The sequence below is a fragment of the Stegostoma tigrinum genome, chromosome 24 (genome assembly GCF_030684315.1).
Source record: "Stegostoma tigrinum isolate sSteTig4 chromosome 24, sSteTig4.hap1, whole genome shotgun sequence".
NCBI lineage: Eukaryota > Metazoa > Chordata > Chondrichthyes > Orectolobiformes > Stegostomatidae > Stegostoma > Stegostoma tigrinum.
Window position 1 is genome coordinate 30,976,710 of NC_081377.1, and position 16,167 is coordinate 30,992,876.

The 16,167-nt window shown below is 41.4% G+C and overlaps 1 protein-coding gene across 2 annotated transcripts in view; it reads right to left on the reverse strand.

Moving 5' to 3' along the window:
- Positions 1-16,167, reverse strand: part of LOC125464846 (beta/gamma crystallin domain-containing protein 1-like) — a 122,074-nt gene that overhangs the window by 65,379 nt on the left and 40,528 nt on the right. The window contains exon 1 of one of the 2 annotated variants that reach the window (XM_048557682.2): positions 9,473-9,583. The exons of the other annotated variant lie outside the window; for it this stretch is intronic. Coding sequence (XP_048413639.1) covers positions 9,473-9,475 — 3 coding nt within the window. The 5' untranslated portion in view covers positions 9,476-9,583. Of the gene's footprint in view, positions 1-9,472; positions 9,584-16,167 lie in introns of those variants that run through there. 2 annotated transcript variants of the gene reach the window in all.

Below are 16,167 nucleotides of genomic sequence, written 5' to 3' on the forward strand. Positions count from 1 at the left end.
AGAACAGCATTCAACACCTCCCAGGTATTGAATGTTTGGAATTTTGATATTATGATGAATGGGTTGTAAGATCCCAGGATCCACAGCCATGAATCCTCAGTGATCACAGGGTTCTGATACAGGGTAGACACTTACGAGTTAACAGCTCAATATCAAAATTTGGTGAAGTCAAGCTTCACTTCTTCTTTCGAGACCTGTTTGACTTTTAGTGAGTCATTTGGCTGACATTCAGAACATCCTGCTGTGTAATATTCTGCATTAATCCAACTCTTAATGAAAACTGATGTGGAAGCAATTTCACAGGTTCAATTAAGTTGATTAAATAAAGGACTTTGCAACATATTTCATGATGAAATTCTTATCCTCCCCATTGAAAAACTGTCCATTTTGGGCTGCGGGAGTGGTTTGACCTTTATATTTTGCAGTATATGCTGATTTGTGCATGTTTGCGAGGATAGGTGAGTGCTGTGAATTATTATGCAAGAAGCACATTTACAAACTTTACATCTGCCACAATGCCAAATAAGGACAGGGATTAACATAGCTGTAAGGGCTATGGGGAACTACAGACAATGCTACCTTGAACCTTTTGCTGGTCAGCTTGTTACACTGTGTGATGCTCTGACTGTTGGGTATGGAATGCTGCTATATCGTGTGACCAATTTGTTCCCTTTGCAACACAGGCCTCATTGTTTGTGCCCACAAAACATAGAGAACATTGACAATGGAATACCATATATTAACATTCTCCCTTCTGGATTCAGTGAAGTAGTGAGCACTAGGTTCAAGCCCGATACTAAGGTTTGAACTAAGGAGAATGCTGCTCTGTCAAAGGTGCAAAGTTTCAAAGGAAACATTAAATTATGGTCCTCTCTGTTTGTTTGTGTAAACTTAAAGGTCGGAGGCACCAACTAAAAATTTCAGATTGGACACTGATATATTTTTGTTAGATACAGTTGATAGTTGGATAGAGGCAAGACACCAATTTCATTGAATGGTGAAGCAAATTCAAAAGGGCCCCCACCTCTTCCTATATTTCCATTTCATGGATAAAACAGAGACACAGAACGCATTCAGTTTCCTGTCCCTCATACAACATCATTCTGATTGCAACTGTCATTCACACCTCACGAACATCAGGGAAACGACTATCTCCAATAAGAGGGAATCTAATCATTGCTGCTTGTCAGGGAATGGCATGACCAGTGCTTGATCACCAACTACCAACATACCATTGACCAGAATCTGAACTGGACTTGCCGTATAAATGCAATGGCAACAAAAGCAGGTCAGCAGGTAGGAAGAGATCATGGGAACTACAGATGCTGGAGAATCCAAGATAACAAAGTGTAGAGCTGGATGAATACAGCAGGCCAAGCAGCATCTTAGGAGCTTGTGGATGCCAGAGATCGGAAACAAAAAATAAAAGAAATTACTAGAGAAACTCAACAAGTCTGACAGCATCTGTAGTGAGAAAATAGAATTATTCTTTCATGTCCAGTGAAGGGTCACATTTCTTTTTCCCCACAGATGCTGCTGGGACTGTTGAATTTTCTCCAGAAATTTCTGGAGTATTTTTAATCACTGAACCACTGGTCCTTTTTACATATTTTTCAGGATCTTGCTGTATGCATGGCTTCTATGTTTGTCTGTGTAGTGGAGACTACACAGTGGTGAGACCACACTTTCATTTTTCTCATTTTTGGTTAGGAGCAATGAGTTAAAGTTTAGAATTGAAATTTGAACAGCACTTACAAGGACAGAACAAAAGACAGATATTTGCTGTTGAGAAGGGACCTGGAAAGATAATGCAGGTTAATTACTGCTCTCACGATACCGCAGACACAATCTGCCACTGAAATGTTGCTATGCTGTAGCAGCTGGTTGAATGTTGAAATGGTCAATTCAAGGGCTGGCCAACGAGCCAAACGTTGAAAAAGAAAGAGAAAACAAAGCGATTCAAACTGTTTTTTTTTGGACAGGAGGCAGTTTTGGTTTTAGAAACTTCCTGATTGGGTTGTTTTGATTTTTTTCTCTCCGTCTTGTTATTCTTCAGTTAGTGACTTGCTGAAAGTTCTGAGAAAAGTGTCTAAGAAATAAGTAAAAGGCTTCAAAGATCTGCCAAAGCTATTGGCACTGACTGGTGACTTCAGATTTCCAGCAAGATATATGGTCTATCGTGTCTGTAATAAAACCCAATGACAAGGATTTCATGAAGGGCTGGTATACATTGTTGAAACAGTTATTGAACAGGATAGTTACTGATTCAAAATATCAGCTTTCCTGCTTTTCTGATGCTGCTTGGCATGCTGTGTTCATCCAGCTCTATACCTTGTTATCTCAGATTCTCCAGCATTTGCAGTTCCTACTCTCTCTGAATTATTTTAGTTTGTCTTTTAATTTATCTATTAACTGTGTCCGTCTGTCTGTTGGTGTGTAAAAGGGGTTTATGATCATTGAGGCTTTGGCTTAGATATTAATAAGACTGCCTGTAGTTTCTGTGCTCTGCTAAAGTTACATTCTTAGTGACAAATTGTTCATTTTTGTTTTTGTCCAATATTTGTTATTTGTAAAATCTGGTTAGGAACAATTGAGCTATTTGGAATGTTTTAATTTCACTGTGTTGTGAATCTAGTGAGAGTGAGGCTGATTTAATTTGACTTGCTATTCCTGTGTCATAACAACATAACTATGTGGCTGGAAGCCTTTTGCTATTGAGGTGTCACATAATAAAATTAAACAGTGAACACAGGGGTAACATACAACAGGGAACAAAGGTTTTTCCTTACTTGGCCAAGGTTCTACCCCACTACTGAAAGACATGAACAATCTCAGAACCAATGGAAGAAGAGCAGGATAGTTTCACTGTGTCCTTGCCAACCGTTTCCCTGTAACAAGCCAACTGCTCCAACATTTACTGAGACTAGATGTCTAAAACAGGTACGGGGCATGTCAAAATCAGGTTGGGGACTTTTGTCATTGAGTTACAGGCCTGACTGTGTCGAGTGGGGAACCTGGTAGAGTACATGACAGGCCAAGAGCAGGTAAGCTGTGCTCCTGGTATAGAGACTCTGAAGGGCAGACGGGATTGGCAACGAGTGCCTTGTGACTACAGGAGGAGGAATGGGGCTGGATCCTGCAATCAGAGATGTGAAGGTCCAATCACCGGGGAAGAGAGAGTTCACAACACTGGGTGCAGCTCCTTTTATTCTAGCCCCATCAGCAGTGCTTCTGGTCTCTTCCACACAGCAGCCCCTGTCTCTCTCTACTGTGTTTCATGGAGTGGGGGGGGGGGGTAGTTAGAATGGATGTAACATTGTCCTTCTGTCATGGTCTGCTATCAGGTTTTCTGTATATGTTTCCTCTCAGTCACGGGGCTGCGAGCTCACATTCTGCTTCAGAAAATTGAGCACAGGCTCCAGCCTGCCATGCACAGTGTGGTTCTCTGGAAAGGGCGTATTGTCAGATATATCACCTTCCAATGCTTTTCCTCTCATTTATGAGAAAGCAGAATGGGCTTTGACAAAATGGGCAGCACTACCACCTTTGCGAGGGAAGTTAGAGATGGGAAAGAAATACTGGCCCCGTCAGCAATACCCATAATTCCATGAATAAATTACAAAACTAAAACCCTGGTTTGACGCTTTACTAGAGGTTTGATGAGGTGAAGTTTTTGTTTTGGAGATTGGAGTTTTCTGCCACCTAACTACAAGGCATTCTATTTGCCTCTAATCAGCAAAGGCCTGGATTTTGTCCAGTCTTGCTGTATATGGACACAGGTTGCTTAGTTTCAGTATTTGAGGATTGTGAATAGTGCTGAAAATTTTATGATCATCAGAAAAAAGTCCCCATTAATGACCTTATGATGGAGAGAAGGTCAATGATGATGCAGCTGAAGGTGTTTGGGCCTAGGACACTACCCAGAGGAACTCCAGCAGAGATGTCCTAGAACTCACTTGGCTGACTTCCAACAATCACAACCATCTTCCTTTAAGCTGATTAAGACTTTTCAACAATGCTATTGTGATGAAGTTGTAACAAATCAGAATGAATAAAGTGATGGTCTTGTCACTGGTGCCCTCATCTAACCTCTGAGGTAATACACTGAGTACCCAGATTTGATTTCCACTGGAGCAGAATTTTAACTCAGAAAAAAATCTGAAATTAAAGACTCCTGTAAAACCTTGCCATTTGTCATAGAAGCCCATCTGATTCAGTAAGTTCCTTGGGGAAGGAAAGCCACCATCAAAATGGAGTTTATGTCAAAATTGAGCATGTTGGCTCATAGACTATTCAACAAGAGCCTGGCAATCATACTCTCAGAGCCATACCTTAGAGACAATGCTCAAACACCACCATCATCATCCCTGAATATGACTTGAAACTGACAGGTTAGAGCCAGCTGACGTGGTGGCACTGTGGTATACAGTCAGAAGGGAATTGTTATGAGAGTCGCTAACATTGATTCAGACCCCATGAAGTTTCATGGCATGAGGTCAAACATGGGCAAAGAAACCTCTTGCTTATTACCACTGGCCACACCCTCTCAGTTGATGAGTCAGTACTCCAATCTGAACATCATTTGGAGGCAGTGGTTAATGTATCAAAAGTGAAGAATGTACTCTGAATGGGAGACTACAATGTCTAACCCTAACCCTAACCCTAACCCTATCGCAGGAAGGAAATGGCTCAGTAACAGCACTCATGGCCATATTGGTCCAGGCTGACAGAACATTGTTATAAATTGGCTCTGAGGCAAATTATGGGAGAATCAACAAAGGAGAAGAAAACATACTTAATGCCATCCTCACCAATCTGCTTAATGCAGATATATCTCTCCATGACAGTATCAGTCAGACTGTCTACTGCACAGGCCTTGTGGAGATAAAATCTGGCTTTCCCATCAAGAATATCTTATACGATGTGTATGGAACTGCTAAATGGAATCGATTTTGAACTGATCTAACAACTCATGACTGGCCATCCCTGAGGTACTGTGTGCCATTATATTCAAGTACAATCTGCAACCTCATGGCCCAGCATATCCCCAACACTATCATTGACACCATGTCAACGGTTCACCCATGCATCAATGAAGGGTCGAGAAGATCATGGGAGGAGCAGGACCAGGCATACCAAAAAATAAGGTGTCAATCTAATGAAGCTACAGTGCACAATCAGTCGTGTACAAAACAGCATACCCAACAAATGACAGACAGAACTAAGTGGTCCCAGAACCAATCAATCAGTCCTAAGTTTAGCAGTCCTGCAAATCCAGTTGCGAATGGTAGTAGACAATTTAACCAACTCCTGGAGGAAGTAGCTCTACAGAGATCCCCAAGCTCAATGACAGAAGCGCCCAACATATCAGTCCAAAAACATTTGCAATCATCTTCAGCCAGAAATGCCAATTGGATGATCCATCTCAGCCCACTGCAGATGTCCGGGCATCACAGATGCTAACTCAATCACTCCATGTGATATCAAGAAAACATTGGATACACAAAGGGAATGGGCCCTGAAAATATTTCAACAATAACACTGAAGGCATGCTCCAGAACTGGCTTCACACCTAATCAGCAGTTCCTGTACAGCTCCAACACCCAGAAATGTAAAAAATTACCTAGCTATTGTACACAACTGCCAGGATAAATCCAACCCAATCAATTACCACCCTATCAGTTTAATCTAGACCATCAATAAAATCATGGAAGGGTTAGCAACAGTGCTATCAAAGAACTAGTTGCTCAGCAATAACCTGCTTGCTGACATTCAGTTTGAGTTTCCCCAAAGCCATTCCGCTCCCTACCTTATTACAACTTTGCCTCAAATGTGGGCAAAAGCACTGAACTTCTGAGGTGAGAGTGACTGGTCTTGATGTCAGGTCTACATTTGACTGAATCTGATATCAAGGGCATTTGACATCGAGGCTCTCAAGCAAAAGCAGAGCAAATGTAAATCAGAGGCAAAGTCACACCTGACAAATAAGAAGATGGCTGTGGCTGCTGGAGGCCAGTCATCTCAGCTCCAGATATCTCTGCAGGAGTTACTCAGGGTAGTGTCCTAGACCCAACCATCTTCACCTGCTTTGTCAATGGCGTTCCCTCCAACATAATGTCAGAAGTGGGGATGTTCGCCAATGATTGTATAATGTTCAGCAGTATTCGTGACTCCTCAGCTACGGAAGCAGTCACTGTCCAATTAAACAAAAACCTAGACAATATCCAGGCCTTGTCTGACAAATCGCAAGTAATATTTTCACCAGACAAGTGCCAGACAACGTTCATCTCCAACAGGAGAGAATCTAACTACCACCCCTTGACATTTAAAGACATTGTCGTCACTGGATCCTTCAACATCAAATCTTAGGGGTTACCATTGACCAGAAACTAAACTGGACTCGCCATATAAATACAGTGGACACATGACCAGATCAGAGACTAGGAATCCAGCAATGAGGATCTCACCTGCCTGAGTCTCCAAAACCTGTCCACAAGGCACAAGTCAGGAGGCGATGGAATATTCTCCCCTTGCCTGTATGAGCGCAGCTCTATACAGGATGGGTTGAAGGGTTAAAATTGTTGATGATACTCAACAACTGCATGGCCTTGAACAAGGGCTGTGATGGGCACTTAGCATTTCTGTACATGCCGAAGACGGCACTATCAGATTGGTTTTCTGTACTTTCTGTACTTGTTTCTCTGTACTCTGCATTAGGGAGAGTTTTGTTCAAGTTATCAGACTTCACCCTCGGAATGGGATTGCGGATGGTGCCTGGAACCACCTCAGTCTCCAGTCCAACCAACGATCAAGGGGTCTTCGATGGGTAGAAGGGTACGAGGTTTATTTCTTTCCTTCCCTTTTCATTTACTTAATAAATGTTTATTTCTTTCTGATCTTTTATTATTACTCAATAAATGTTCATATTAAAGCTAATTGCTGTTGTCAAGCCTTCTCTGAACTGCACTTAACTGAATCTGAAAAGACCCGCTCTGATATACTCTGTGATCCAAGACATTTTTGACAATGAGGATGGGACTTTTAAGAGAAAGAAAAATTAACCTGATGTTCTGGAGATCTTCCATATTCCAGGATGGAATGTGTCAGATTTTGGATTGGAATCTGTAGCTGATATGTTAGCACAATTAGGACCTCTGAAGGAATGGGGGACAGTTATAAGTGGAGAAAGAGATAACTAGAAATCATGTTTCTGCGTTGTGCAAGTGCACTGAACCTTGTAGAAGTGTTAGCTATTTGTGGTTTTGTTTGAATGCACCTCTGTTTGTTGGTTACTAAATGTTGCCTTGTACAATTTGTGTGCTTGTTCTGTGGACACTTTGATGCTAGTTTGCATTTTGGGAATGGAGAGTGATTTACGAGTGTGGTGTCCGCCTGTACCGATGTGGAGCATGTACGGTTAATGTAATGTCCTCTTAAGAAACCATCAGTTGTTGTGTAAAGCAAAAAGTCTCTGACAAAATGTTAAATCAAAAATTTGGTTCGTATAGCTTGGTAAAAATTTACCTTTGGAATTGGCTAAATGTTGCGTTTGGACTGAGGACATTTTAATACCAGAAATTATCATGTTTTCAATTTCATTTTCTGTCCATAATGAACTTCAAAATATTGTGTGAACAGGAGTGAATCTTTAATTCTGGATGATAACATTTGCTCATTGTAAATGTACTTTGGGATGAAATTACGCGAGTAATAGAAATTTGGAATCTTGGAAATGGAATTCTCTTTGAACAAAATTCTGATGGTATGTTTTAAAGTTAAATACTGCTACTAATTTAACAAAGGGTTTCCTTTGCTAACAATGTAACACATTTACTTCCCTCACGGGTGGAGGAGAGACAGATGATGTAATTATGTGCAAGACTTTACGCTCAACCCCCCCCCCCTTGTTAAATGTGTAATACTAATTTAATCCATTCTGCCTGACATGGAATGGATGGAGGTTGTTTTTATTTAAAACTGGATGCTGACCGTGTTTGCAAACTTCCAATTTCGCAACATAGTGATGAATGAGGCACCCTCAACCCATGAAGCCATTCACTAATAACACATTTCAGTGTCGGGGAAGTACCGTGGAAACATCAAATGTACTGAGTGGCAGGAATCTCACAACCACCGAGCCTGGGTACACTTAAGCATACCATGACAAGAACTATATTAAGACTCACGTGTCCTAGTTACTGAAGATTTAAAGGGATTCTGGGAAATGATAAATTGCTTGCACACAGTCTCAGTGGTTTCAATGCATGAAAATAGTTTGTGACTTTAAAGGAAGTAAACCGATTATTGAACTTGGAAACATTTACATACCGATATATCAAATATCTAGGATGAGCTATCATGTAACTTTTTTAAAAAGGATCATCTTGGAGAAAGAACAAACCTCAGTATGTTTTGCCTGAATCAAACAGAAATCTTTGACTTCTGTTTTAAAATGCTATAAGATTATTTTCCATGGACTACACAACTCTCTAGATCTCTGGAATTAGATGGGTGGTAATAGTTAAGTTGCAAAATTGGATGAGACAAAGTAATTAAGGGTGGAGACTGGTGGCAGGAGACAAAAAATTTAGAATAGTGAGTTGAAACAGCGATTGAGGTTAAAATTCATTTTAGTGGATAGGAAGTTTAGATGAGGACAGTAAACTGATAGCTTTTTCTTGGTGATGTTTGTGTCCATGTCTTTTCTTTCAAGTGAACTGACAAGATGATCGAGTCAGTACCAAAGGCATTGAGGCCATATGTGGAGAGATAAGTAAAACCTCACAGATCATTTGATAAGATCATGTGGGGGTCAAGAATGCATTACACAGTCTTGGCATGCCAATATAAGTGTGCAATAGTGAATGTTACCTCAGAGGCAACAAACTTGAGGGACTACACGGCAAAAATCAAAACATGCACCGACAAACGGGTCTCAGACATGTACACCTACTAGACAAAATGGTTGATGTGCCTTTGAAGAGCACAAGAACACTTTAAATGGTAAGAAATTGACACAAAATCTACAGAGAAACTGACTTTAAAATAATGGATATAGTATTAGTGAAAGGGATGTAAAAAAATTACAATCAAACTGAAAAGTGTGATAGGGTATTATGTCAAAATTTTGCAGAAATGAAGGAACATGAGCTCCGGGTGGTGTGATAGTGGACTGTATGAAAGGGACCATCGGCTGACGTAGAGAGACCCCATGCTGAGCATTTGTACGATGCATGCACTCCAGTGTCTAAACCAGTAGGTGAACTTGTCATGTGTTAGGACAGTTAATGTATGTGAAAGAAGGCTGAGCTAAAACTCAGGTGGCATAGGAGTCTGTGATAAGGGAATCCCAGGAATAATAGAAGGCAGGAAGCATCAGGTGAAGGTAAAACTTGATGAAAGTTAGAGCTGTATTGTTTGATGCCATGCATATTGTAGCTCAAAGAGGGTACTTGCATGCAGAGGTACTTACCATTCAATGAGACAATCATTTACAAAATTTGCAAGGAGGGAACCACATTGAAGAAGTATCATCAAGATGGGTACACATGAAGATAGCTGGAGAAATTTTGAGTCCATGTATGATTTTAATTTGCTATTATTCGGTGAGGTGATCTAAAAAATAGGGAACTGGAGGATTAAAAGAAAAACAAATTGAGAAGTCTGAATCTGGAATACACAGAATTTTAGAGCAAATTATGTAAATAGAGTAACTGATAAGAAATACAGGTGATAATCTGGTCACCTCAGTGAGGTAGCAGCCGTAATTGAAATTAAAGTGCATGGAAAAATCCAAATGCGAGAGTCCTATAGCACAGAACAGACCCTTCAGTCCAACCAGCTCATGCTGAACTTAATCCTAAACTAAACTAGCCCCATTTGCCTGCTCGTGGCCCATATTCTTCCAAACCTTTCCTGTTTATATAGCCATCCAAATGTCTTTTAAATGTTGTAATTGTACCCAGTTCCACCACTTCATCAGGATGTTCATTCCACACACAAACCACCCTCTGTGTAAAAAATTTGCTTCTTACGTCTCTCTCTCTCTCCTCTCACCTTAAAAATGTGACCCCTAGTCTTGAAAAGGGAAAAAGACCACAACCATCAACTCTATCCATACCTCTCATTATTTTATAATCTTCTGTCAGGTCACCTCTCAACCTCCTACACTCCAGTGAAAAATGCCCAGCTTTTCTTTATAACTCAAACCTTTCACACCCGGCAACATCCTGGTAAATCTCTCCCGAACCCCCTCCAGCTTCCCGTAACTGGGGGAACAGAACTGGACACAGCATTCCAGAACAGAAAAGAATTGACTAAGAACCAGCTAGCCCAGCAGTCTGAGATAACCAGGTGTAGAGCTGGATGCACAGCAGGCCAAGCAGCATCAGAGGAGCAGGAAGGCTGACGTTCCGGGCCTAGACCCTTCTGAAAAGTCTATGCCCAAAATGTCAGCCTTCCTGCTCCTCTGATGCTGCTTGGCCTGCTGTGTTCATCCAGCTCTACACCTTGTTATCTCAGATTCTCCGACATCTGCAGTTCTACTATCTCTAGCCCAGCACTCTGTTTTCTTCCTCTCTCCCTCTTGCAGGTTTTGAGGGTCCTCAACAGGGACAGGATCCTTGACCCCAGGACAGAAGCTGGAATAGGTTAAGGTCACATGTAAATGTATGTGAAGTAGTTGCACTGCAACTGCAATTAAACATATTTCCGCTATTAGTGGGAGCATGAAAACGCTAATCCTCTGTGGGACCCACTCAATTTTGATCCTATCAGAGGTAGACAGGCATGTGGCATGACTTGCTGGCTCCATCACAGCCTTGACCATACATCAGGGGTGGGATATGTTTAAGCATTAATCCCCAAAGGCCGCTGCAGCCATTGGTTTGATGATACACCCTATAGTTGTATTGTTCATTTTGATGAATTTTATTTTCATTGTAGTTTTAATCTTCTGCACCGGCATTTGTAACATGTGCTGTCAAACATCATCGGGGTGGACTGTATAGGTTGGGCTGAAGGGCTAAAATTGTTGGTGATATTCGACAGCTGCATTCGACATTGAATAAGTCCTGTGACGGGCAACTAGCATTCCTGTACATGCAGAAGATGGCACCAGATTGTTTTTTTGTACTTTCTGTACTTGTTTCTCTGTACTCACAGCTTGTTAGACTGCATAAGGGAAGGAATTTTGTTCCAAGTTGTTGTACTTCACCTCGGACCAGGATCGTGAATAGTGCCAGGAACAACCTCAGCCTCCAGACCAACCAACAGTCAACGGGTCCCCAACAGGAGGAAGAGCATGAGGCTTATTGTATTTTTTCCTTTCTTTTTCATTCACCTAATAAATGTTCCTTCCTTTTACGCCTTTTGTTATTACACAATAATTGTTCACATTTAAGCAAATCGCTGTTGTCGAGCCTTCTCTGAACTACATTTCACCAAATCTAAAAAGACCCATTTGGATACATTCTGTCATCCAAGACAGTCTGCAACAACGCTGAAGAAGCTTGATGCCATCCAGCACAAAGTGGTTCACTTGATTATCATCACATGCACAAACATTCACTCTGTCGATTACCAAAACTCAGTATGTATTATCCACAGCAGAAATCCACCAAGCCTCCTTAGATAGCACTCAGGACTGGAGTCACACAAGCACAGGAACTTCACCACATACAGATGCCCCTCTAAGTCACACACTGTCCTGACCTGGAGATACATCACAGTTCTTTCACTGTCATTGGGACAAAATCCAGGAATTCTCTCCCTAATGGCTTTCTGGATCTACCTCCAAATGGATTGCAATTCGGCAGCAACTCACCACCACCTTCTCAAAAGGAATTAGTGCTGGGACAGCCTGCAAAGCACATATCCCATGAATGAGAGTGATAAAAAAGGAAAACATGCTGGAAATATTCCATCCAGTTTGATAGAATTTTATTAGTCAAGTGTATTGCAAAGGAATGGAGCCATAGTGGGCAACTGCAGTTAAGACACAGATCAACTGTGATCTAATCGGATGCTGGGAAAGTCCTCAGGGACTGAATGGCCTCTTGTTGCTTCAGTACTCCAAACATTCAGCTGACATGATCCCATTAGCAGACGTGTCAGGGTTTTGACATTCCACCACAGCCTGGATGAGTGGTCTGCTGCCCAGTCTCTTGACAAGACTCACCCAAAGTAACTTGGCCACCAGATGGGAGCCTTAGCTCAGTAGCTAGCTCTCCGTAGGCTTCAGGTTCAAGTCTGACCATGGAGGCAGAGGAATGACGTCAGTGCCCAGAGATCACTATCCATTAGGGGAATACTTTTATTCTTCTGAGAATGCCAGAGGAGCATTCACATCGACCCAAGGGATCCGACAGGACCTCAGATTAACACATCTTCTGAACACCACCGGAGGCTCACTGATGATGTTACCTAGAATGGTGACGAAATGTCTGAAAATGAACCTTCCAGCTCAGCGAGCAAACTCACATCCAGAACCTCTTCTGATATAAAGCAGCTCTGGCAGTGCAGCATTCCTTCAGCATTACAGCTTTTTGTCACTGACTTCTTCATCAAAATTAGGTGTCGAGGAGCTGGGAACTCTTTCAGTTGAACAGGTAATGAGGAGACTCAGAGCCAGGATAAAGAAAAATCACAGAATGGGCTCAGCACAGGGGGCTGAAGTTAGCCCTCTGTGTTCATGCTGGTTCTTTGTAAGTGCTACTACCCTGCCCTTATCCCATAGCTTTGTAAAGCTTTTATCTCCAGATAATTATTCATTTCCCTTTTGAATTCACCAGTCTCACGCTCTCGGGCAGTGCCTTCTAGATCTTAATTACACACAGTGTAAAACTTCTTGCTGTTGATACACCATCACCTTAAATCAGTGCCGTGTTCAATTTCACCTCACAACTACTCCATGCAGGTCCCTCTATTAAATCTCCACAACCTTCTCTTCTCCAGGGAAGACAGGGTAGATGTAGAGAGGTTGTTACCCTTTGTGGGACAGGCTCAGGCCAGAAGGTATCGTCTCACAGTAAAGGGTTGCTCAGTTAGGACAGAGGTGAGAAGGAATTTCTTCTTTCAGAGGTTAGTGAAACTGTGTGTTCTTTACCACAGTGGGGTTGGGGGTGCACTGTCGAGGCTGGGTTATTAAGTATATTCAAGGCTGATGTGGATAGATTTTTAATCAATAAGGGAATCAAGGATTATGGGGAAAAGGCAAGAAAAGGGAATTGAGGATTACCAGATCAGTCATGATCTCATTGATTGACAGAGCAGACTTGATGGGCTGAATGTCCTATTCTACTCCTACAGTGAATCTTGCCTGCACTGTTTCCTGTTCTCCACATCCTTCCTAAAGTGTCATGCTTAGAAATGGACTCAATATTCCAGGTCAGGTTGAACCAGCATTTTGTAAGATTTGTTACAACTTCATTAAAGGGGGCTGGAGGAAAGCGAGAGTGGTTTACAAATAGTTTGGGATGATTATGTAACAGAAATGAACATTGTGCAAGACAATAATGAGAGAAATAGAAGATGCGTCTGAGTTTTTTTTATAGCAATGTCCAAGTGAGGAACTTAGAATAAAAACTCCCTCTCCAATTACTACCAGTCTAGACAAAAATGATGATTACAGATTGGCAACTGACAAGAGGTTTAATTTTCCTTAAGGCTCAGACAACAGGATTGTTAATAATATCAAAGAAAGCATATCTACAACACAAGCATCTCTAAAGCAAAAGGAAAAAGAGTGGGTTGCTTGCAATTCTTGAACATGAACATGTTGCTAGAAGGTCTTATTTATTGGAAATGAATAGTATCAGTTGTCAAATCTAGACAGACCAGTTTGAATGCAATCCTTGCAAATAAGGACCTGAGACTAAGTTTAATGAGAGTGCCTGAAGCATTTCCACCTCTTCTGAGATTAGGTGAGCAACACAAAAATGACAAGAAAATTGAATTAATTCTGTTGATACCATGTCTGGTAAAGGTTATTAGCCACAGGCATTCAAGCACTTTGTTGTTTTCTCTCTGTAGTTAGGAACTGTCTCCAAAGTTTTCTGAACGTTTAGTTCATGGTTAAGCCAGATGTTTTCCCCCTTGTTCTAAAACCACAAGGAAATCAGAAATGTACAATATGCCTTTTGTGGAGGAATATAGGGACCCACAGAAGCTAACAGAGATTGGTAGGGGAAAGGCCATGAAGGGAATTGAACATAAAGAGCAGATTTTAATAGAAGTATCGCTGGACCATGTCACCAATCTCGGTAAAGAAGCACAGGGGGTGATGGGTGAACAAGACTTGTTGTGTTCTGGCTGTTGAGATGAAATTCCTTCATCAATTTGTAAATAGACTACAACTTCTTCAACCTTCTCCTCTCCTTACCTCTCAGCATGTGCAATGGCAGCATTTGATGTGTCTCAGATGTGTGATATGCCTTTAAGGGCCATGGTCATGATGTTATCACAGGATCAAGGCCTGAAACCTAATGGTGTAAAGCTCTGAGTCTCCATCTTATTGACTCCTGTCCTCTTGCAACACGACATGCTGAGGGATAAGTGCTACAGTATATCCAAATTGATAAGTTTGTACCCAGACATGCCTGTGATTGTAGTGTACTTATAAATGCCAGGAACTGTAATGAAAGTCCGTTGACTTCTTCAGGACTACATGGCCCATAACTTGTCTTCCTCTTACAGGAGCTAGCACAAGTGTCACAGCATCCCAGTGTCAGATCGTCAGTATAACTAGCCAGCTCATGTCTTGCTGGCAGCACAGTACTAAGCATCAGGAATTGTTCATGTAATGTAAATGTAAAAAATGTAAAAAAGACCAGATGGCCTTAATTACACGGCGTTCAGAAGATCATTTACAATATATTTACATGAGTACAGATCTCCAACTTAAATAGCAGATTTGCCTTCTCTCTACTTAAAGCTTAAGAACAATCAAGTTGTTAACCCTCTATTCCACTTACAAATATAGAAAAAGAAATTTCACCCTGCTTCATGACATGAAATACAGCAGTTAAAGACGTATCTTACACGTTTAAAACTAATACCTACAATCAAAGATCATGGTCGCAGGAAGCTGTTTAGCTATACAGTCCTCTTCCTAATAAAATGATGTTTTAAGCACTAAAAGAATAATTTTCCAACTGAAAGAAGTACTCCCCTGTGCAGCGGTCAGTTGCTTCTGCCATTTTGTTTCCTTAAATTTGACATTATCACTCCTTATTTGGTTTTCATCTCGGAGTTGAAACCTGATACTCAAAGTGTTTAAATCTTAAAGACACAGACCCACACTCAACACCTCCAACAAGAAATGAAAGGCAAGCATTTGATTATGGATTGGTCATTGAGTGACATCTTCCCTAAAATATATCAAACTCAACTCGGAGGCGATGGCTTAATGGTATTATCACTAGGCTATTTATCCAGAAACTCAGGCACTGTATCAGGGACAACAAGGTGTAGAGCAGGATGAACACAGCAGGCCAAGCAGCATCAGAGGCACACGAAGGCTGACATTTTGAAAGTTTTTCTGAAGAAGGGTCTAGGCCCAAAACGTCAGTCTTCCTGCTCCTCTGATGCTACCTGGCTCTACACCTAGTTGTCTCAGATTCTCCAGCATCTGCAGTTCCTGCTAGCGCTGATGCGCTAGTGAGCCAGGTTTAAATCCTGTCATGGCAGATGTTTGAATTTGAATTCAACAAAAAATAATCTGGAATGAAAAATCTACTGATAGCCATAAAACTATTGTCAGAAAACAAAAACCATCTGGCTCATGATTGCCCTTCAGGGAAGGAATCTGTCACCCTCACCTTAAATGTGACTTCAGACTGACAGTAGTGTTCGCGTGTTTTGAGAAGATTTGGAGCTCAGGTTGAGGTTCTGGATGTGAGTTTGCTCGCTGAGCTGGAAGGTAGATCCTTTGTTGAGACTTTGTTGCAATTGATACAATTAAGTGGCTTGCTCGGCCATTTCAGTGAGCAAGTGAGAGTCTGACACACTACTGTCAGGTTAGTTTTCAGACATTTCGTCACCTTTTTTTTATTTGAAAAAATATACTTTATTCATAGAATGTACAAAAAATAAAACATTTATACACCTACCCAGTCATGCGAGCCACTCCGGGTTACCCAGGGGGTACGTACACCAACTAAAGGAAAA